This window comes from Xiphophorus hellerii, chromosome 6, assembly GCF_003331165.1.
Source record: "Xiphophorus hellerii strain 12219 chromosome 6, Xiphophorus_hellerii-4.1, whole genome shotgun sequence".
Lineage (NCBI taxonomy): Eukaryota > Metazoa > Chordata > Actinopteri > Cyprinodontiformes > Poeciliidae > Xiphophorus > Xiphophorus hellerii.
This window is the reverse complement of record NC_045677.1, coordinates 24,641,010-24,663,842: the sequence shown is the minus strand read 5'-3', so window position 1 is coordinate 24,663,842 and position 22,833 is coordinate 24,641,010. Positions and strand designations below refer to the sequence as shown.

The 22,833-nt window shown below is 35.0% G+C and overlaps 2 protein-coding genes across 3 annotated transcripts; one reads left to right on the top strand and one right to left on the bottom strand.

Moving 5' to 3' along the window:
* The first annotated feature begins 268 nt into the window (after positions 1 to 268).
* Positions 269 to 15,040, top strand: parp2 (poly (ADP-ribose) polymerase 2). Its single transcript, XM_032566036.1, has 17 exons — positions 269 to 448; positions 1,099 to 1,308; positions 2,077 to 2,244; positions 2,334 to 2,404; positions 2,982 to 3,032; positions 3,634 to 3,730; positions 4,562 to 4,637; positions 4,717 to 4,819; positions 6,069 to 6,222; positions 6,313 to 6,451; positions 6,533 to 6,596; positions 7,236 to 7,370; positions 10,575 to 10,702; positions 11,110 to 11,209; positions 12,198 to 12,296; positions 12,437 to 12,561; positions 13,618 to 15,040. The coding sequence occupies exons 1-17, from the start codon at positions 376 to 378 to the stop codon at positions 13,775 to 13,777; spliced, it is 1,953 nt and encodes a 650-aa protein (XP_032421927.1). The 5' UTR covers positions 269 to 375; the 3' UTR covers positions 13,778 to 15,040.
* On the bottom strand, positions 14,984 to 22,201 carry LOC116722003 (protein lifeguard 1). Of its 2 annotated transcripts, none has more exons than XM_032566085.1 (6): positions 20,107 to 22,201; positions 18,928 to 19,177; positions 17,882 to 18,082; positions 17,642 to 17,770; positions 16,662 to 16,805; positions 14,984 to 15,244 (listed from the first exon to the last, which is right to left on the bottom strand). In XM_032566085.1, exons 2-6 carry the CDS (start codon positions 19,168 to 19,170, stop codon positions 15,110 to 15,112), a joined length of 852 nt encoding a protein of 283 aa, XP_032421976.1. In that variant the 5' UTR covers positions 19,171 to 19,177; positions 20,107 to 22,201; the 3' UTR covers positions 14,984 to 15,109. The 2 variants fall into 2 exon arrangements, with proteins under 2 accessions (XP_032421976.1, XP_032421977.1); XM_032566086.1 differs by having other exon boundaries at positions 18,928 to 19,175; positions 20,111 to 22,201.
* Positions 22,202 to 22,833: the final 632 nt, after the last annotated feature.

Genomic DNA, 22,833 nt, shown 5'->3' with positions numbered 1-22,833 from the left:
TCACTCTTCCCTAAATTCTCGGAAGATATTGCGATTGAATGGAAACAACGCAGTTTTACGGTTTCTTTGCAAAGTAGTTTGTTTTCTTTAAAAAAACATATAACGTATTATGTTAATAAATCAACCAAAAATGTAGTTTTTTACTCCCAATATAAAAAAAAAACGATGCAGCAGGACTGGTTTCAGATAGTGTTGTTGTCATGGTAACTGCATAAACAGTCGCGTCTGCCTGCGAAGTGAGTCATCTTCTCCCTAAACGAGCTTCACTACGATCCCCCGACACGTCCAGGAAGCAGTAGCGGAGTTTCGCGCTCTGTGTTGTCGCCTCTGGACCTTTACTACCATCACCTAAATTATAAAATTATCTAGTACATAATGAGGAGAACCAGGGGTTCCAGAAATAAAAGCCAGAGTACCGTAGAAAACGAGGAAGTCCCGACAAAGACAGGTTGGTGTTTGTTTTTAGCTAGGAAGGAAGCCAGCGGTTATTTCTGAATGTCCAGACATGACGGGACAAGCAACAGTGAGATCATAACAAAGAGCTGGACGCAGTAACTATTGAGACAAGGGTCTGAACCTTCAATTTGGACAGAAATAAACTACTTTATCTGCAAAGTGCTCTTCATACCATCCACTTTCACAATCACTCTGCCAGAAACCTATTTTTACGTTTATATTAATACAATTAATAAATTGCTAATTGGGGGAAAATGACTGAAATGTCCAGATATAAAGATTTACAAAAAATATTAAGCCTATAATTTTGTACTAAGCAATGTTTTGGAGTTTCAGCTTGTGCAAACTGCTATATGCTCATCACCTTTTTCTTGAAGTCTTGAAAGGTTTTTAATTTGATCTTAAAACATATTAAAAAAAAGACAACTGGACGTGTCGAGTCAGATTTACCTTAAATAAACACCATTGACAACATGATTTCAGGCAGAAATGTAGAATTAATCAGCTTTAGACTATATTGTGCAATATTAATTTATATTTAAATGAATTGTGTTTGGAGTTTTGCTGAATGCCTTAATTATAAATCAGTAAATAAACCGAGATAAACTCCACCCACCTGTCCTGACTCCTGTTTGTGCTCAGTGTGGCAGTGGAAAGGAGATGACGGGCAGTGGGAACCGTACCCAGATGAAGCGGGCTCCATGCTGGACTCAGCTTCCTCATCAGGAAAGACTTCGGTCACTCTGACTCTTGGCGCAGGGAAGAAATATGAAGTTGATCTGAAGAAAATGGTCCAGATTAATCCTACGACAAAGTACAAGAGAAAGATTCGCTCTCAGATAGTAAAAACAGGTAAGTATCCATCTTTTTTACTGCTTCAGTGAATCTTTATCCTTCTACCTAAGAAAATATTCATTTATTGCTTTTTCATTTTTAGCTGTCATACTACAATAATCTGAAAGCTCAGAAGTTTAGTTTTTCAAATGCGTGGAAAACAGGTAAAATAACTTTGTTTCAATAGAGTTTCAAGAAGTTTCTCTAATTCTAAAGTGTAAACAAACAGAAAAGTTCAGTATATAGTTCACTAAAATGTAAAAATTGCCAAACCTAATCAGCAACAAGTAAAGGTTTGAACTTTTAAAAGCAATTTGAAAATCTCACTACCAACCAGTCACTTTCTTATTTCTCTCATCCTTTTTCAAGATTGGAAAGACAGGAATACATGTCATGTTAGTATTTTTAGGTATAGCAGGAAACAGATACTTAGAAATATTTTCTCTACGCTGGTTCTAACGCTTAAGTCCAAATATAATGTGTTAAAGGCAGAAGTGCAAATATCTGCAGATATCAGCGTTTGTAGCTTTATTGTTAATACTTGTATCAAAAGTTTATAATTAAAGACGCAAATTATTTTTTTTGTATGTTCAGACATGTAGAGCATAAAATAAAAATATTGGGATGCCACTACAAGGTGCTTTCCAACTCCCAAATTATTTTTTTAAATCCCTACCTTGTGTTAAAGGTAATTCTGAAAGTAGAAAAAGAAACATACATTTACATTATGTAGGGTGTAGATAGGTAGGTTGAATTTATATCTTTTTTTTATCTTCTTGAATTTAGAGAGTTTAAATGAAGCCGGTGACGTGGCGGCTGAAAATGGAGGTTCAGTTCAAGTCAAAGAGGAAGAGGAGGAGACAGCGGAGCAGCCGGCAGCTAAGAGGAGAAGAGGACAGAGGAAGAGTGCAGCAAAAACCAAAGAAATGCCTAAAGAGGAAATAAAAATTGAAGGTAAAATATAAAAAGTCAGAGCTTTAACTATGAAACTAGAGCTGAGAAATGATCATCAGGAATGTATCTGATGTGTTTTTTCTGCCCAGAGGTGGTGAGGACGGTTGTGATGAAGGGCAAAGCTCCAGTGGACTCCGAATGCAAAGCTAAACTGGGAAAGGTGCGTTTCCTGTGTACAAACCAGATGTTACGCCACTGACTGTGGTGTCGCACCTGCAGGTTCAAAAATGTGTCACAGATTCTTCTGAAGTCAGAGAAATGTGTCAATGAAGATGATTTTAACTCAAAATATTTTAAATTATTTTTTGCCTTTAGTAAGAAAATATATCTAGAAAATATAGATCAGAAAATACGAGTTTATCCTACACAATCAAAATTAGTCATGATTCCAGTTCTGGATTAAAAGGGGATGATGCATAATTTTAAGTTTAGATGTAAATTTATCTTTTTTCAAGTAATTGCTGTAATTTCTATACTTGCTTCCTGTTTTGTTTTCTGTATCAGTTCTGTAAAAGTTTTGTCCTGTTGTTGTTATTATTGTCCTTTTTTCCTTTTTCTCTATAAATATTCAAAAATATTTAAGAAATGTCCCGTTTGAGACACTCCCACATCTGCCACTTCAGGAGGAGAAGCTCAAATAAAATTGCAAACATGCAAAACAATTTTTGTTTCTAAAAAACTATTTAAGAATTTGCAGATTTTTGTCTTTTTAAACATTCTTCATGTTTCCCTTTCAGGCTCATGTTTACAGTGAAGGAAATGATGTTTACGATGTGATGCTGAACCAGGTAAAATACTGAAAAATAAACCTCATTTACTTCTGCTTCAACCCACAGCTTTTTAAAAAAATACCCTGTTTTGTTTTGTTTTGTGTTTTTTGGTTGTTTTTTTTGTAACAGATGCACCAATCAATCAACCAGAAATTGTAATCCATCAATTTTCCTGTGATCTTCTTTTGATTGGTTGTTTGCAAGTCAAATACTAAAAAAAATGTTTTTTTCTGGTCATTAAATGCACCGAAGCAAATAAATCTTGATAACGCATTTTTTTTGGAGTATTAAAAAGAAACCTATGAATAAATAAAAGAGTTCTTGTAACGCCTTAATTTTCTGATGTTAATCATAATCAGTTGAAATTTGAGTCTGCAGATCAGACCTAATAATAAATAAAAAACTAAATCAAATTTCGTCTGTATCTTAACAAAAATCCCACGTAATATTTTTCATGAATCAAAGCAAGCTAGTGCTTTAGCTTGTTTTTGGTAAAATAAATACTTCTAGGCCTCTATTTGGATTCTTGAAACCTTTTGATTCTCATAAAAAAATTTTAATTCATTAAATTTTGTGGTTTTACTTGCATTTATTTGTTATTTTCTGTGTTGCCTGGCAGACCAACCTGCAGTTCAACAACAATAAATATTACCTGATCCAGCTGCTGGAGGACGGCGGCGCCAAGGCTTACAGCGTCTGGATGAGATGGGGCCGAGGTGAGTCCGCTGCTCACCAGGACTCAAACGATTAATCAGATTAACTGTGATTAATTATTGAAATAGTTATGAGCTAATTTAGCAATTAATTAATCATTAACAGGAGTAAAGAGACTCTGAAAATGTCCGTTTGCTGGAAGAACAGTCAGAGCTGCAATTAAGCCAAAACTGTACAAAGAATAAACACATTTTGCATTTAAGATTAAAGACATTCTTTTTCTGTAAATATGTTTTACCCAGAAATATTTGCTAAAAAGTGGCATTTTTAGCTTCACCTGATTCAAAATCTGCAAAAAATCTCCCACTAATCACCTTTAGCTGTCCATTTATTAATAAAAAATTTATTAAAATATTTGTAGATAGTATTTTTTAGCTGCAGATCCTTTTCTATAAATGAGAAAGTGTTATTAAAGGAATGCTGTGTTATTTTAGGCAGTAAGATGTTTGTTTTATTATTAAAGTAATTACTTTATTGCTTATTTTAATCTTTTAAGGCATCTCAAATATTGTGTAAAAAAGCGATTTAATGTCAAAATGACCAGAAAATAGCAACAATTATTGAGTGAATAAATAATATATTTCATTAAATTGAGATAAGGGGTAGGATTAAATAAATGGTAATGTGTTCTTTTAAAACAAAAAGGTAGAGGTGAGCTAAATATTCTGTTCTTAGTTATGTTTGCTCATCTTTTCTCTTGTTTTCAAAAATAAATAAATGAAATGGAAATACTGGATAAAGTGATAGATTACTAAAATAATCACTCTTTCCAGTTCTACTGCTGACCAGCAGAGCTGACAGGAGACATTTCTTAATCGCTTGTGTTTCCACAGTGGGTAAAGTGGGTCAGAACAGCCTCACACCCTGCGGGGCAGATCTGCTGAAAGCCAAAGACATCTTCAAGAAAAAGTGAGATTATCTGATTAAAATGTTTCCTAGAAGCTTCGGGAAACGCCGCTCTGAGTGAATCTTTGAAATGTTGCTGCAGGTTCTTGGATAAGACAAAGAACGAGTGGGATCACAGGGAAAGTTTTGAGAAAGTAGCCGGAAAATATGACCTGGTGTTCATGGACTACGCCGCTAACGAGAAGGTGCGTTTGGAGGGGCGGTCAGACTTTTACCGGTTCACACAGTCCACAGTGATCTGGCTGCGTATCAGTATTTTCACTTTCACAGAGTTTTATTGAAAGAGTTTTAAAAAAATATCTGGAAAAGTTTCGGTTTTGAATATTTTCCAGATCTGTCTAGGCTTGGAAAAACAAAATAACTGTGTAACAGCAGAGTTGAAAGTTTATTTTTTATCCTACTTTCTAAATGTTTCATTATTCCTGAGGTCCTTTTATCTTTGTGTGTTTTCTTTCATTGTCCTTCTTTTCTTTCCTTTTTCTTTCCCTCCTTTTTATTTCTATCATTCTTCTTTCTTTGCATCCTCTGTCCATTCCATTCTTATATTTACTGTTGTTTTTCTTTCTCTTATTTGTGTTTTCCCATCTTTTCTTTATCTTTTATGTCCTTCCACTCCTTTCCTGTGTCGTCCCGTAACTTTCTCTTGTATTTAATTTCTTTCCTTTCTCTCATGTCCTTCATTCCTCACTTTTGTCCTTTCTTCCTTCTCACAAAAAAGTATTTGTGCTTCAGTTTCTAGTGCAAATATCTTGAAATAAAACAAAACTAACTTACAAGTAACTTTTCAGCAAGAAATAGAAACTTGTTTAAAGTACATAATTCCTTAATATTAATAAATAAAAGTATTACTTTCACTAGCAGATATTTTACCATGTTATAAGTGAAATAATCTGCCAGTGGAACCAGTACTTTTTTTATTAATATGAAGGAATTATTTACTTAAAACAAGCTCATATTTCTTGCTGAAAAGTTACTTGTAAGTTAATTTTGTTTTATTTCAAGTCTACTGAGATATTTGCACTAGAAGCTGAAGCAAAAATACTTAAGATGTTGTGTTTTTGCAGTGCTTTCCTTCTCTTCTTTCTTTCCCTTGCCCTTCCTTCTTTACTTACTTTCTTGTGTATTTCCTTATATATTATAATTTCTTATGTCCTTTATGTCATTCCTTTCATCCTTATGTTTCTTTCTTATGTCTTTACTGTCATTTTATTCCAGCTTTGATATTTTAAGTCTGAAATATTAAAATATCTGCCAAATTTCTTATTGTACATTGAATGCAAAGACTTGTTAATTTTGGAAATTTGAGTAGAACAAAATGGCAAATCTTTAAGAAGTCTGGTAGCTGTAGTCATATTACCCACATTAAATCTGATGATGTAGGAACAAAGCCAGTCTGAAATATATAAAACAAACCTTTTTTTTGTTTCGTCCCAGGAGGAGAACATCACCACAGTCGACGTCGCGCCCAGAAAACAGCCCTCCAAGCTGGAAGCGAAGCTCCAGTCGCTCCTCGAACTCATCTGTGACCTCAGAGCCATGGAGGAGTGTGTGCTGGAGATGAAGTTCGACACCAGAAAAGCTCCTCTTGGTCCGCCACACTTAGGGAAAAAAATAAATAACTCAATCTTAAAGTACACTGGAATGGATTGATAAAAACCGTTTGTGTTTCTACCTGCAGGAAAGCTGACCTCGGAGCAGATCCGTGCCGGATACGAAGCCCTGAAGAGAATCGAGTCGTGCTTGAAGAAGAAGGGAAGCAATAAGGAGCTGCTGGAAGCCTGCAACCAGTTTTACACCCGTATCCCACATGACTTTGGGTAAGAAGCATGAAATAACCCTGCAAAGAAAACATTTGTCTGTGTTGGTGTTTGGAAATTAAAAGAAAAATGAATTTCCAGGTTAAAAACGCCTCCAGTGATTCGCTCAGAAGAAGAACTGAAGGAAAAAATTGCTCTGTTGGAGGTAAAATATTTCTGATTTGTTGCAGTTTATTTTTTACATGTTTGATTAAAATAGTCAACCTGGTTTTTTTGTCCATTTCAGTTTCTTTAATATTTATTTTACTCTGGCTTTTATTCTTCTAGTTACACTGACTGAACAAATTATTTCAGATTATTTCACTTAACAAGATATCTTTCCCATGTTGAAATAATCTGCCAGTGGAACTAGTACTTTAAAAAAATAATAATAGTAAGGAATTATTTACTTAAAGCAAACACTTTTTACTTAATGAAAAGTTACTTGTAAGTTAGTTTTGTCGTATTTTAATTGTACCAAGATATTTTCACTAGAAACTAGACCAAAAATGCTTAAGATTTTGTGTTTTTGCAGTGCTTTCCTTGTCTTGTGTTGTTTTTGACCAAGCTTGTGAAGCTACTGCTGTATTTAAATGAGCTGTTCTGGTCCAGAGTTGTCAAATAAATGTGTAATTCAGTACATTTATATCTGCGTTATTTAAAACAGTACAATTTTAAGTCAGTTCAGCGCAGTTTTTCTGTATCGGATCGGTATCGGCCAACGATAAGCCTCAGATATCAGTATCAGAAGTGAAGAAAGTGGATCGGTGCATCCCTAATCATTTTGTCTAATATTTTGTTTAAGGCGCTGAGTGACATCCAGATAGCAGTGAAAATGGCCGAGTCCAATGCAGACAGTGACGAGCATCCTTTGGACAGACAGTATCACGCCCTGCAGTGCCAACTGGAGCCTTTGGACCAGAGCAGCCATGAGTTCAAGGTTGGTTAAGTTCAATAATTATCCTGAAATGATCAAATACAAAGAGCGTCAAAATCCAGTAAATAAATAACCCATCAAATATTTATTTTACCTGTTGACTAGTTTAAAGATAACTTGAATTTATAACTTTATAGTAAACTTTCTTCTCATTATCTAAATGTGCTATGTATATTCTCATTGTGGCCAGCAGGGGGAGCTAACGCTGCTGTAGTAAAAGGTGATTGACTTGCTGCACAGCGTATGACAGTCAATTATATGCACATAATATGATTAGTGGTGGGACTTGATTAAAATTTTAGTCAAATTAATTTAGGATTGGAATAAATTAATCGTATTTTAATCAAATATTCAATCATTTTCAATTCGAAACCCTTTTTTGCTGCTAAATTGTTGAATAAAAAGTCACATGAGCACAGTAACAAATGTTTTTAATGTTATTTAGGTTATTCAACCATCAGATTGATGTAAAGTGCAATTTTTTTAAAAAGTAATTTTTTAGAAATGTGAACTGTGGACGCCGACTTTAGCGTAGACTTTGCTAACCGCACCATGTTTAGCACTGAGATGCTATTTTAGTTTTTGATAGCTTCGCTGATCGGCTGACTTATTTTAGCACAATTTGAACATAAATAAAGTATTTACCAGCAGCCAGTTAGATCGTTTTTTGAAACAAAAATTAGCCTCCAGTCGGCCAATAAAAGCGGTTCTGTCGTCCATCGCTCTTGTTTACGGATGTCGCCTGTGCATCAGATTAGCGGGCGTACCAGAAACACAACACAAAAGTTCCTATTTGGGATTTTCCTATGTAAAAAAAAAAAAGGCGATTAATTGCATTAAAATAAATGTAACTAATTAATTTAAATTAACGCATTAACATCTTGTAAATATGAATAGTTTTATTTAAAATGATTTATTGCTTAATAAAGTCCCACTTTCAATTGTTTAATGGTTTTCTTATTAATTGATAGCTGAATCTAAATTATACAAATAAAATTTAATGCATTCATTACTATTTTTTGTATTGTTTAAGTTCATGAATTAGGGCATCAGTAGATTTCCTATTTCATTAAGTATAAAAATCAGTTTTAGAAACTAGTCTGCTCCCACCAGACAAACTAAAAGAAACGTCTGATATTAGCATCAAATATTTCTGTTCTAAGTCATTATTTAGAGGAAAAGGGATATTTATTTCATGCAAAATATAAAAATAAATCCTGAGCATCCTTTTCATGAGACGGTCATACAACAACAGAGTGTCTTCAGTCAGAAGCTTCCTCAGAGTCTCTGTAACACAGACTGCTGCAGGAGATCCTTCATGCTCATAGCCACCAGGATCTACAACTCTTTGAAGAAATTTGGTAATATAAATTATAACACGATTTTAGTGCAGTCAAATGCATAGCTTAATCTTTTTTTCTTTTTTTTTTCACCCAGAATAATCCAGGCCTTATGAAATATTTATATGTACTGTAAAGGTTATTAATTGTGCAGCGACGAGGCTGTGATTTCTCAAAAAGCAAATTAGTTTCTAGAAATAATGTTAAAGAACTGCTTAATAATCTGTTTGCGGCGTGTTAGAGCTCATTGTTTGGAGAATTTTTATTGACTGAAGAGACTCAAAATCAACCTCAAGCAAAAATATAATCTGTTTACGTGACTGTAAATGGTGCAACCGCAGGCTTTTTGTGGCACTTTCTTCCACTCTTCAAAGAATGAGGAGCAAAAATGTGGTTTGCTTGACTCCAGACTTTGACAGGAAGGGGAAAGAAATTAGTTTTAGGACTGTGACGAGGCTTTTATTCCTCACATCTGTTATTTATTGTAGAAAATACAATAAATAACAGGAAGAGAAGGAAAATCTTGTTTATTTCAGATTTGTTCTTCCATGTTTATTTGGCAAACACAGAAATTAGGGCTGGGCGAAATGACTTAAAAATAAAATCTGAGATTGTCTTATACCAATCTCGCTTTCTTTTGTAAAAAAAATAAATTACAAATGACAGAAAATACTTTCAAAAAGTTTCTTTTATTTCAAAAATCTCTTTGATTTGTATAACGCCGTATTTGGGCCAAGCTATGAGAATTTTTTATGTGAATAATTTTAAGTTATTTTCTTAAACATAATTTAAGAAAACATGTGGACACAGAAAACAATGTAAAACAAATGTATCTCAGATTCCACTGTAGCTTCACTCTGGATCTCTTTAAGAACATTTCATGTCATAATAGTCATAATTTTAGCAGAATAAAGACCCAATTTTACTAGAAAAACATTTTAAAATTATAAAAAAAAGTTAACTTGGTTTTAAAAATAAACACGTTTGTTTGCTCAGTTGTTTCAAAGTCTTGCTATTGATAGTAATTTGATGCTGATGTGTTAAATGATTAAGTATTTCCTTATCTGTAAAATAAATACCAAAGTATAAACTCAAAAGATACTCAACATTACTCATAAAAGTTTTTATTTTTATGTTGGAGTTCTCATAAAATTACTGCTTCATTCTCCTAATAATTTGACTTTATTCTTGTGTTATTTCAACTCTATTGTTGTACAACTTTACTCTTGTAATATTATGACATTATTCCCATTTTTTAATTAAATAAACATTATAAAAACAGATTTTTATCCTGGCTATGCCTGTCGAAATTAATCAGTCAATCATATGATAAATTAAAATGAGCTCAATAATTTACATTCTCATGATTGATTTCTTTTTGAAGGGCAATTTTATTTACAGAGACTTCATAATGCATTTTATTTCTTGTTTTGGTTGTGTTTGATTTTCATTTCCTTTTTATTTATTACTTTGTTGTATTTTATTTTGGACATTTAAAATATCTTCCAGTCTTTCTGTTGTAGTTCAGTGTGGCATGTTTTATACAAAATTAAACTTTATTTGAGAGCGGTATTATCCTATTGTTAATACATTATTTGAATATGGTCAAAAAACAATATTATTGTTCATCTCAATAATTATTGTGATAATAAAAGTATTGATATGTTTAATCCTGGCCCTAATACGTCATTGTAGAGTTTACCTAAATTTAAAGTCCAAATAGAAGCTATAAAACCCGTTTGTCAAACAAGATGGCCGCCTTAAGCGCAAAAAATGGTGAAAAAACAACAACAAATTTTCCAAAACTTAAATCTTTGATTTACTGATAAAATGTATTTAATTTCTGTCCTCCTGTCTTTGTGTGAAGGTGATAGAACGGTACCTGCAGTCCACTCACGCTCCCACTCACTCCGACTACACCATGAAGGTCCTGGACGTCTTCTCAGTGGACCGGGGTGGCGAGAGCGACAACTTCCTGTCTCATTTACACAACAGGTGGGTCGAGCCAGAACCAATCTGGAGATGGCTCCTTCTGCTCCACGCTGCAAAAACACAAAATATTACCAAGTTTACAGTATTTATTTAGTTTAAAGCACAGTTGAAGTAAGACAAAACTAACTTACTAGTGAAATCAATAATTCCTTAATATTGATGAAACAGTTCTAGTTCTAGTCTCAATTATAACAAGACATTTTTCCCAAGTTACAAGTGGAACTAGAACAATCAATTATTTACTTAAAACAAGCTCCTAAATCTTGCTGAAGTTAGTTGAATTTTATTTCCAGTATATTTTAGATATTTGCACTAAAAACCAAAAGCAGTTGTTAGGTTTTGTGTTCTTGCAGTGCACATGTTGGGTTTTGCCATCCCTGTGTTCATGTGTGTGGTTCTGTTTGCACCAGGACTCTGCTGTGGCACGGCTCCCGTCTGTCTAACTGGGTCGGGATCCTCAGCAAGGGGCTCCGAGTGGCGCCGCCTGAGGCCCCCGTCACCGGCTACATGGTACGAAGGAGAGGCTTTCACACACAAATGCATTAATTTTGAGCTTTTTTCCTGTTTTAAAACAATATTTTACAGAATTATTCATATCAAACAAAAACTGCAAATAAAAACTGTTAATCTGAGCAGAAAAACCTCATTAAATATAAACTAGTTTGGTTTTTATTGCCAGAATTTCTCCATGTTTTCTGAATTTTATGATTCCTGAAACAATCTAGTTTTAATTTAGTATTATCAGGAAAATACAAATAAAAAGTGTATACAAAAATATTTGCATTTAAAGACTTTATTCTATATCTTGTTGTTCAAATGTTTTGTCCTTTATCCAGTGTTTCCTTCCAAATGTCCTTTCTTCCTCTGACCAAAACATTCACAGTGATTTCCCTGACTCATAAATTATATACCATATTATTTACTTTCACTTTAACTTATTTGTACTTGAAAAGTTTGAAATTTTTTTCCAGCGGGTGTCAAACTATAAAAAGAAAGAAAATGTCACTAATGTATGGTAAAATACCGGCAGCTGTTTCACCATATAAATACGGTAAAATTCTGGCAACCACAGAATTGGTTGCCAGATTTTGCCGTATTTACTCTGAAAAATTCTATTTTACTATAAATTACAGACTTTTTTCTTTTCTTTTTTTAACAGTTCAGGCATTTTGTAGGGGAATTTCAACCTTTAATCCTGTGTTTAAAACCTGCAGAAAACCAAACTTAGACAAAGTTTTAGCTTGAATAAAAAGCAATGAAAGCACAGAGAGGTCAGAAAAATATAGAAAAGAAAGGGAAAATACATTTTCTGTTGAATTAAATGTACATGATTAGATAAAACTATATCAGGAAAGAAAAGCAAATCTAATAAAATTATTATTTTTTAAAGAAATATTAAGTTTTCTCCACCTCTCTAGAAGACATAAAGACGCTTTGCAGGTTTAAATTTATTATAAAACATAAAAAATAACTCGACCTTCTGGTTTTTCTCCTTCAGTTTGGTAAAGGGATTTACTTCGCAGACATGTCGTCAAAAAGTGCCAACTACTGTTTCGCCAACCAGAGCCACCATGTTGGATTGCTGCTGCTGAGTGAGGTGAGAAAACGTGTTTTCAGAAAAAGATTTGTTCTCCAAAGCAGTTTTAATGTTTATTTGTTGAGCCTTATGTCATGTTGGCTGCTTTGCCCACATTTTACACCCAGCTCTGTCATATGTATCAACATGTTTGTCTGCAGGTGGCTTTAGGGGACAGTAACGAGCTGCTGGACGCCGACTATGAGGCCCATAAGCTGCCTGCAGGAAAACACAGCACCAAGGGCCTGGGTGTGACCGGACCCGACCCAAAAAACGCCGTCACGCTGTTAGTCTTGTCACATCTCCACATTTAACTTAAAATCTGCCATCAAGCAAAGAAATTTACAGTCAATTACTTTTTATGTTTGAGTTAAAGCGCTTCAGGTAAATATCAGTCAAGTTCAACAAGTTTATCTGTGTAGCACATTTCAGCAACAAGGCAGTTCAAAACGCTTTACATGATAAAAACAGAAAAATACACAGTCAGAAAAAGCATCATATAGTCAACAAATGAGAAAACCAGTAAGAAACATTACTGGTTTTCATTTCACATCAAAAATGTTGGTCAATGTTTCATTTATTATGTTTCCAAAGCAAAGCAACTCTAAACAGTCTTGATTTAAAAGGAAATCAGTGTTTCGGGTGTTTTGCAGTTTTCTGGAAGTTTGTTCCAGATTTGTTGAGGATAGAAGCTGAATGCTGCTTCTCTATGTTTGGTTCTGGGGATGCAGAGCAGAACCAGGACCAGAAGACCTGAGAGGTCTGGAAGGTTGCTATGACAACAGCAGATCTTTAATGTATTGTGGTGCTAAGCCGTTCAGTGATTTATAAACTAACAGTATGTTAAAGTCTATTCTCTGAGCTACAGGAAGCCAGTGTAAGGACTGTAGAACTGGGTGATGGGCTCTATATACCTGGTTTTAGTCAGAACATCAGCAGCAGCATCCTGGATCAGCTTAGACAGACCTGTAAAAACACTGCTGCTGTAATCAATGTGACTAAAGATGAACACATGGATGAGTTTCTCTAGATCTTGCTGGGACATTAGTCCTCCAATCCTGGAAACGTTCTTCAGGTGATAGAAGGCTGAATTTGTAACCATCTTTATTTGGCTCTGAATGTTCAGGTCAGAATCCAATCTGATCTGTAGTTTCTAGCTACAGTAATTGAAGCTGCACACTAACTCTAGATCGTTCCTCTTTAGGTCCAAAGATGACAACTTCAGTTTTTTTCTATACAAATAAGTGGAAAAAACAAAGTAATTATGAAGTATAAAAACGTAAATGCAACGTGTCTAAATCAATGACCTCTGACTCCTTGTCTGTATTTTTTTCTCCCTCAGCAACGGAGCGACGGTTCCGATGGGTCCCGGCGTTAAAACGGGGGTTTCTAACTCCAACGGCTACTCTCTGCTCTACAACGAGTTCATCGTTTACAACCCGGCTCAGACCCGGATGAGGTACCTGCTGCGGATCCAGTTTAACTACTCCTCTCTCTGGTGAAAACCAGTCCGACCCGGGCCAGTCTGGATCACTGCCCTGTTGGGGAAATCTTACTGTTTTACTGTGGGTTTGGCGACTTGAAGACTCTCCTGTTGCTAGGCAGATTTCAGAAGTTTTTATGTCAACTCATAAAAGTTTACTTGGTCAACCGTTTGGAGAATAATGTGGCAGCATTTTTTAAAAACTGTTTCCCAAAATTTGAATAAAATTATATTTCAACCAGTCGTACATTTTTATAAGAAAATGTGCAGTGACATTATTTCCTGATCAAACCATTGGTCAGGGGCTCAAGCTGATATTTTGAAAGCAATAACTTCCAGTTGAAGTATAATAAAGATTTAAATCAAATAGACTTCAAAAACTTTAAATCTTACCAGGTATTTTTGCTTAGTTTTTTAGTGCAGACATGTTAGTACACTTCAAATAAGACAAAACTAACAAAGTAACTTTCCAGCAAGATATAGAAGCTTGTTTAGAGTCAATAATTCTTCAATATTGATGAAAAAATACTAGTTCGTCTTACAGATAATTTCACTGGAAAAATGTTTTGTCATAATTGAAATAATCTGTAAGTGGAAATATTATCAAAATTATGGAATTATTGACTCTGAACCAGTTCCTATATCTTGTTGAAAAAGTATAAGTTAGCTTTGTCTTATTTTAAGTGTGCTAAGATATTTGCATTAGAAAACAGACCAAAAATAATTGGTAAGATGTTGTGTTTTTGCATCCGATTTTATATAAGGAAGCCCATCAGTGCCTCTTTAAATCATGTAAAGGCTTTAAATGATTGCAGCATTTGGCCCAGGAGCCTTTCTTCTCTAAAAATTATTAGAAGCCTTAAAGCTGACAGATCTGATTATTAAAAGCTGTTTGGATGTTAAGGTTTAAATTGTAAAACGTTTTGCCATATTTCCGTGCTGCTGCAGTCGACCAAGTTAATTCAAAGTTACTTCTTGGTTAGTAGAGCTAAACTGTGGGTGTATTACACATAACAAATTCTGCCTGAGATGAAGAAAAAAAACTTTTGCACTATATTTCATTCATGTTTTTTTCTTTATCCTCCTTATAATTAAAGCTGTTTATTACTTTCCTTCTTTGTTTTTTTGCTCATTTTCTCTAAAACATATGTAACCTCTGTGATCAAATGCAGTAAAGAACAGCTTTAGACAATATGGATGCAATAAAATACAGTGTAACAATGCAAAAGAATCAATTGTGATGTTTATTTCTTGGTGTAAATAAACAAACCTGGGAAAACTGTATTGTGCTGCTGAGTTATATACATTATAATGCTTGATCATTTCGGTTTAGGTAGTGTTTTACACAGTATCACCTCCTCCCCAGCAGGTAGAGGAAGATGAGGATTATGTCCAGGTAGATGGTGAGAGCAGCGTTGACGTATTCCTCCGGATTCAGCCGATAGCTCATCTTTCCCATCATCAGCTGACAGTCGACCAGCAAGAACTGAGCCAGGAAGGGAAAGAGTTAAGCAGGGTGAGAAATTAGAGAACCGCAGCTTTATTATTAAAACACTTCCCTTATTTATGCAAACAGCATTCCTAGAGTCACTGGAGATATTAATAATATTTCCCTTTTTCCTGGCTGTGAGTTTTGTGAGATTTCTCACTCCTATTAATAACCATAACTGTTATTGAAAGGGGACCAGTTATGAAAAAGTCACATTTTGGATGTTTTTATACTTCCATTTTGGTCTCTACTGTTTCTAAAAGCAGCCCAAGAGATAAAAAAAACAACAACCACCCAGCCATTTTTTAGGCAGAGTATGTTAAACCTTTTTGGGGAACATCCCAACTGTTAAGTCACAATCTAAGAGCACTGCGCCGTTACCTAGCAACCCCAGCCCAGCTCTAATCCGTTACCTAGCAACCCAAGAAGAGTTCCAAATTTAAATTCAAAAATACTTTATTAAATTAAATGTTGTTGTAACTCATTAAATTACATTTTTCAAAGAGTTGTTGAAGATGGTGATGGACGTTTGGTCTGTGTGTTTTGTACAATGGCTGTTGGAAAAGATAAAGTGCGTTGTTGTTGATTTACCATCCAGAAACCACGTGCTGCATTCTTCTGGGTTATGGAGGAGTAATATGTATTTTCCAGCCAGATGGTGCTATTTTATGATATAATCTATTTTATCTTCAGTTGTTATAAAAATGCTATTTGTATCAAACATGACTAGAAAAAAATTTTACTTTGCAATTTGACACATTGAAATTGGACCTCTGTGTCTTTAAGAAGTGCCTACTCTTTCCGACACTCCTGCAGTACGTCAATACAACAACGCTCCTCCACTATGTCGTTTAGAACCGTTCTTAGGAGTGTTGGACAGAGAAGTAGTTCATATGATGAGCTCAGGAGAACCACAGTTCCACCAGATGTTTGCTAATTGCTGCTGCTGCTAGTCTGGAGGGGCTGAGGGAGGGAATTGTCCAACAAGAAATTTTGTTGTAATAGTCTGCGGGAATGGTTGCCACAGGAGAATCAAGGATTTCTCAAACATGGGTGAAATAATCAAGTATGTTTTTGATGAAGGTATAACATTACATAAAATTCAAAAAGTAGATTTTTCATAATACTGCCCCTTAACTTATTAAAAACTAACCTTTAAGTTTTGTTAATGTCACACGTACTTTGTCAAGGATTTGGAAAGTAACCTTTCAGTTCCAGAAAAGTAATTTGATTTTTGTTTATTAAAAATATTCTATAAATGACAAAAAAATAACTTGTAAATTTTTTAACATCACTTGCAGGTTCTGTGTAAGTATCCTGTATTTGAATGTATGGAGTGCTATAAGGGACTAAATTAAATAAATAAACACATAAATGTTCTGATCGTCTTGTATGTAAAATTCCCTGCTCTTACCAGAGAATACAGCAGCGCTCCAAGACATCCATAAATGATGTTGGCCACGTGGGAGTAGTAGAAGGTGCAGAAGAACCCAAACATGACGACGTCTACAGCCATGATTAATAGGACGCCGTAATAAAGAGTGAAATCATAACGAGTCTGAAAGCAGAACAGAAGGACACCCAGAAATACGTCACTGAAGATTAGTGCCGCTGGATGCAAACCAGGATCTGCAAACTGGCAATTGATGTTGATTACAGGCATATATGATTTTTAAAAAATGTTTTTAATTATGTTTTTTTCAGTTGCACTTTTTTAAAATCTGTTTTTAATAATTAAATTGTTACAGTCTTATATTGTAAATCTGCCCTTAATGTACAGTTTCTTACTCTTATTTCATTGTTTTTGTATTTTTTATTTTTGTGTGAATCCATTTTGCTGTTGGTTTATCTGTTCTGTTCAATTTTCATTCAAGGAAGCTGCAGCCAAATCCTCTCATTTTAAAATCCAACCTAAAATAACCAACAACACACAGTTACCAATCAATAAATCAATCATGTTTTTATTAAGTAAAAACTTAATAACGCCTAATTAATGAAGTTGCTGCATATCCATATAAGCTTTGTGTATGTAGCTTGATTTGTGCATTCTACCCATCAGTATTTTGGTTCATTTTGCAGGGATGTATTATTTAAAAATATATCATTTTTTACTTCCATTTGTGTCTCAACTGCTTTCTAAAAACAGCTTAAAAATCTGGCAGTAAGTCAAGGTTTTTGTCTGAGTCGTTTAAAAAACCTTCGGAATGTAAAGATACAAATTAGCGGGCGCTGCGCCGTTCCCTAGCAACCCCAGCCCGTTACCTAGCAACCCCAGCAAATCCCAACGGAAAAACTAGCAAGACGCTCTAAAGAGGCCTCAAATCGATATTACAGACAGACGGAATAATAATTTTCCTTATTTAGGAGATTTTTGAATGAAAAAGCACCGCCAACCTGTGATGCGAAGACGATAATGGCGACAGACACGACCAGCGTCACCCCCATGGTGATGACCACAGCGGTGGTGTTGTGGAAGGAGGCGACGGTCCCCACCATGTAAGACAGACTTAGGGTGACGATAACCTGCAGCGAGAAAATTCACTTTATAACACACTTTGCTCGTTGTCTATGCTTTGCAGCTTTACTGTTTGACCTATTTATTTATTTAGTTTGCTTTGAGAGAAATATGCCCACCAGCCCCACGAGGTTCCAGGGGTGACGCCGGCTGAAGGACCTGCAGCAGCTGAGGGTGAAGGCCACCACGATGAAGACGATGAAGGAGCTGAGGTAGGCCCACAAGTTTTCCTGCACGGCCTCTTTCACCACGCTGGAGAAGGTGAACACGCAGACGACGCTAAAGGTGAACAGCAGCTGGAGCGTCAGGATGCTAAACACCTGCAGGAGAAAGTAAGAGACGTGTGTGTTAGAGCTGGCACTTTACCGCGTTAATTTCGATTTATTAACTACATAGATTTTAACGCAATTAACTGTTTTTTTACGCACCTGAGCCGGAACCTTTGTGTTGCGTTTCTGGTACACCCGTAAATCTGTCGCACAAGCGACATCCGTAAACCGTTGGTTTGTAAATAACATACGAGAAATTTCTCCATTGTAACATTAAAAAGTATAAAGCAAATGTTTTCAAATCCATAGAATGTGTTGTTTATGATGAGAAAAATGAATACAATTAAGACGTTTTTTTTTTTTAAATGGAGAGGGAACAGATTATTTCAGACAGCTGAAATATTTGGTTCCACCAAGGTAACTGTAGCAATTAAGCAGCAAACGTTTCCAAATGTACAGGATTTGTCCCGTGGTTTCTAAAAGGATTTATTTTCTCCTTTGGAAAGGGAATTGTTCTCACACATGTCAGAATAATAGAGAAATATTTTAAGGCATTTAACATAAATGGTAGAAACTTATTTTTGGCCCCAAAAGCGACTCTAAATGTCACTATTACATTAATTGGTTAATCTAAAAAGAACTAGTTCCATTGGCAGATTATTTTACTTATAGCAAGACATTTTACTCATGTTTTAAATGAAAAAATCTGCCAATGTAACTCGTACTTTTTAAAATCAATACTAAGGAATTACTGACTCCTATATCTTGCTGAAAAGTTACTTGTAAGTAGTTTTGTTTATTTCAAGTGTAGTAAGATATAGAAACTAGACCCAAAAAACTTGGTAAGATTTTGTGTTTTTGTAGTGTAATAATTGAACATTTGAGTGGAGACAAACCTTTCTAGCAAACCCTCTCCTCACGGTTTCGTCCTCAAACGACGACGACACAAAGGGAGTCGTGTCCGATGCGATCTCTGGGTTTATGTCTCGGAAAGACTCGTATCTGGTGACAACGGCCTCACTTTGGTGCGGACCGTACCCGACCGGGTCCGCAGAGTAAGCTGGAGGCGACTGGTCGTGGTAGGAATACGGTGGAGGCGAAGACGGCTTAGGTATGAGTGGCTCTCTTTGATCGGCCATGTTGGCTGAAACAGAAAGATTCAGAGACTCACGTGAGGGAGAAGTAGTTCACCAGCAGAAGTGAGTCGATTAGGGTGGACTCTCCTTTTGCATCAATGTGGAAAAGAAATGCAGAAGTAAAACTTGAGCTGTGAAGAATTATGACAAAAATCAGTTTTTCAGTTCTGTTGATTAACCGTAAATCTGAATTTGAACAAAATGTACCGTATTTAGAAAGACAGTAGTTACTTTCTTAACTTTCAGGAAGAAATCACTGCTGTTAGAAGTTTAACTGACGGTTTAGTTTTAAAGATCCACCTCAAAATATACAGTAATTTAAACTGAGAGCGGTCACCTGTTTATCATCAAAAGAAAAAAATCCTTCACCAATCATTAAATTTGGACGTTTTATTTAAAATTGTCCCACTGTGACAAATCTCAACTGAAAACAGAGGCATTTATGCTCAACATGGCTTTTAATACTCAGTAGTGTGGCATTTATTAAGTATTTTTTAAATTTATTCTACCGTCTCTTGTGTTGTATCTTTTTTTACTCAAGTTAAAAAGAGGATTAAAAAACATTTTTATCTAAGTTAAGCAAAATTAGCCACTTGCTAGTGTGTATTGTAAAGGGCTATAATAATAAGTGTATTATTTTTAATAAGACAATATATAATTATTTTTAAAAATGTATTAAATAAATCACTTAGGCACAAGAGTAATCTTGTCTATCTACGTAACTTTTGTAGAAAAGAATTTTACCTGAAGATAAAAAAAACAATTCAATAGATTTATTTGGCTCAATATCTGCACATCTTTTCCCTTGTCTCAAGTAGAGATGTTTTAGTTCTTAGACTTGTTTTATCCTTAAATTTGGTGGTTTAAGTTGCCCTTTGAGATTTCTCTGTAAAACTTCGCAGCATTTTAAAATGTTTCAGAATAAACCAACCGATCCTCTTACCTCTGAGCGGCTCCACAGGTTGAAGCAGTTCTGCTGTTTGAGGAGGAAATGATAAAACTCACTTTTAAGAGACTTCTCGTCTCTTTAAAGTGATGCAAACAGTTTCGCTCTGATGACTCGCCTCATGTTAACTCAGAAAAGATTGGCAGCGATCACGACTACAGATTCCTGAAGGTCGCGACCTTCAGAGGTTTTTATCTGTAAATGCATATAGAAAGGAAATAAAGAGGAAATGTTTATATTATCAGAACTTATTACCTTTATCGTTGTCTCCAAGTGACAACGATAATCTACCCATCCTCTTTTTTTTTAAAGCTAGATGTAGAAAAATCAGCTTTTTTTAATTCACATTTTTAAATTTTGCTTAAAAAGATCTAAAAACATCTGGAGAACTGTAGGAACGCTCTGTGCTTTGGCAGGAATACATTTAAAACATGCAAGACACTTAAAAAATACATTTTACGGATAAATTATTAATTGGTTGTAATTTTGGGTGTCGTCACAACTCAGATTTTGGTTCTGAACTCAAACAGAAACTGAAAGTTAGGACGGATCTGACTAATCGCTGAAAGAAACGTCGGTTGACACAAGTTGTTTTTATAACTTCCCGTTTGTTGATGGTTTTTGATCTAGTAGATAAACAAAACAAAAAGCAACCGACAGACTTTAAAATGAGTCTTTTGCCACTTTATAAAAGTTTTTTCAGTTTTTCTGCTTCCTCTGGTTCAGGCACAGATATCAGACTACAGATCTACCCTCAGTTTCCTTTTTTCCTGTTGCAGAAGCAAACTCAGAAAGTTGTTGCTGCTGTTAAACTCTGAATTTATTACACACTCAAGGTCACAAGTGTTGACTCAGATTCATTCAAATATATATGTTAAATAAAGCAATACTGGCAGGTGTATAAAGACAATAATATAATGGGAAAGGAGTATTTACATTTCATCAAATTATTGCATCAAAAAATTTATTAACCCGGTAATACAACAGATTATTTAACTTATAACAAAACATTTGCCATGTTATAAGTGGAATAATCTGCTTGTGGAACTGAACTTTTTAATCAGTATTAAGAAATTACTGACTTAAAAAAAAAGCTCCTCTATCTTGCTGAAAAGTAGTTTTTTTCAACTGTATAAAGATATTTGCGCTCTAAACTTGACTAAAACTACTTGGTAAGATTTTGTTTTTTTGCAGTGAAAACTCTTCTTTCTGCTGCAGAAGTTATAATTGATGCTAAGCGATGACATCTGGACTTTTCTGTTTGAAGGATCAGTCAGTTTGCATATTAGATGTGTTCTGGTTTGAGCTGGACTCTTAAGGTGACACTGACTGGGTTTGATGATCATCGTAAACAACTAGAAACAGGAAGGAGTTAACCTTGAAACAACATTTCCTTCTGGTCATGTCTGCACAAAGCAAACCATAGATTCATGCTCTGCAGCTTGTTAGCTTGAAGGGTAAAACTGAGAGTTTGGTCTTGACATAAAAGCACAAAGAGGAAATGGCTGAGGGTCATTGTGTGGTTGGGTAGACTCGAAACAGCTGCTGCAGAGCAAACCTACACAGCAGCAACAAACACAAAGCAGATAAACGCAGCCCAGGCTTCCCATAACCCGGCCGATGTTATCTTTCTGTAGAAACGAACAAACGAAGAGCCGAGTTTTATAAATGTCACCAACGCATCTCACCAGATTCTCCAAGAGCATTGTGTGTTTTTTTCTTCTATCATTTAGATTCCATCTGCAGCTTGAAAACTACAAACATACAAACCATTCAGAGGTAAATCATGTACCTAGAAGCTGTTAACCAAAATGCATGGCTGTTGTTGACAAACATGGAAGGAGACCAAACATATAAAACTGCATCACCATGAATATACCGACCCCTCAGCGAAACATGGTGGTGCACAGAAGGGGCCGAGAACCAGGGTTTAGAACCATTCGTTTAAACAGAAGCACATTCATAAGTTAAAATGGTCCAGTCAAAGTCCAGAGATAAACCCTAATTGCTCTCTATCCAGCCTGAGTTTGAGCTGTTTGGCAAACAAGAAGGGCTAACAATTACTAATACGACAGAGTATTAGGGCCATGCTAAGAAAATTACAAGGATAAAGTCGGAATATTATGAGAATAAAGTCATAAAATTATAAAAATAAAGTCACACAAGAATAAAGTTGGAATAACACAAGAATGAAATCATAGTATTATTAGAACTTTTGGTTAAAACCAATAAAATTCATGTAAATGTAAAAAGCACAGTGTAGTAATACTACTTTAGAAGTACATTTTTTCCAAAATGTTAATCTAGTAAATGCAACTACTACCCAACTCTGCAGATAAACTGATATTTTAACATCTTTTACAGCTCAATATTTGTGTATTTCTGATTATGAAAATGATGGTTTCAAACAAACACAAAGCAAACGACTTTTCTCACACATATTTATTGTAAAAAATACATATAAAAACAACTTCTGAGACATACAAAAGATCAGAGCTTAGAAACAGTATAATTGAACAGACAAGGACCAAGCCATTTTCTTGAATTGCATTACATATTTACAATTTAATAATAATAATAATAAATAAAGTTAAATTTGTTTTTATACCAGAGTCGAGGCAGATTGTCCATATCCAGAGGATGCAGACTCAGCCGTTGTGACCCATTTTTAAAACTTTCTCATCTAAAACACGGAGCCCCGTGTTTCAGAACCAAATCTT

What these genes read in the sequence shown, in the direction of transcription:
- LOC116722003 (XM_032566085.1), bottom strand. Translation starts at nt 19,170, where the DNA reads ATGGCCGATCAAAGAGAGCCACTCATACCTAAGCCGTCTTCGCCTCCA. An exon ending in GGAGAGGGTTTGCTAGAAAG is followed by an intron (nt 18,083 to 18,927) that starts GTTTGTCTCCAC and finishes TTTCTCCTGCAG; the next exon opens with GTGTTTAGCATCCTGACGCT. An exon ending in CCTGGAACCTCGTGGGGCTG is followed by an intron (nt 17,771 to 17,881) that starts GTGGGCATATTT and finishes TTCTCGCTGCAG; the next exon opens with GTTATCGTCACCCTAAGTCT.
- parp2 (XM_032566036.1), top strand. Translation starts at nt 376, where the DNA reads ATGAGGAGAACCAGGGGTTCCAGAAATAAAAGCCAGAGTACCGTAGAA. An exon ending in AGAGGAAATAAAAATTGAAG is followed by an intron (nt 2,245 to 2,333) that starts GTAAAATATAAA and finishes TTTTCTGCCCAG; the next exon opens with AGGTGGTGAGGACGGTTGTG. An exon ending in CGTATCCCACATGACTTTGG is followed by an intron (nt 6,452 to 6,532) that starts GTAAGAAGCATG and finishes ATGAATTTCCAG; the next exon opens with GTTAAAAACGCCTCCAGTGA.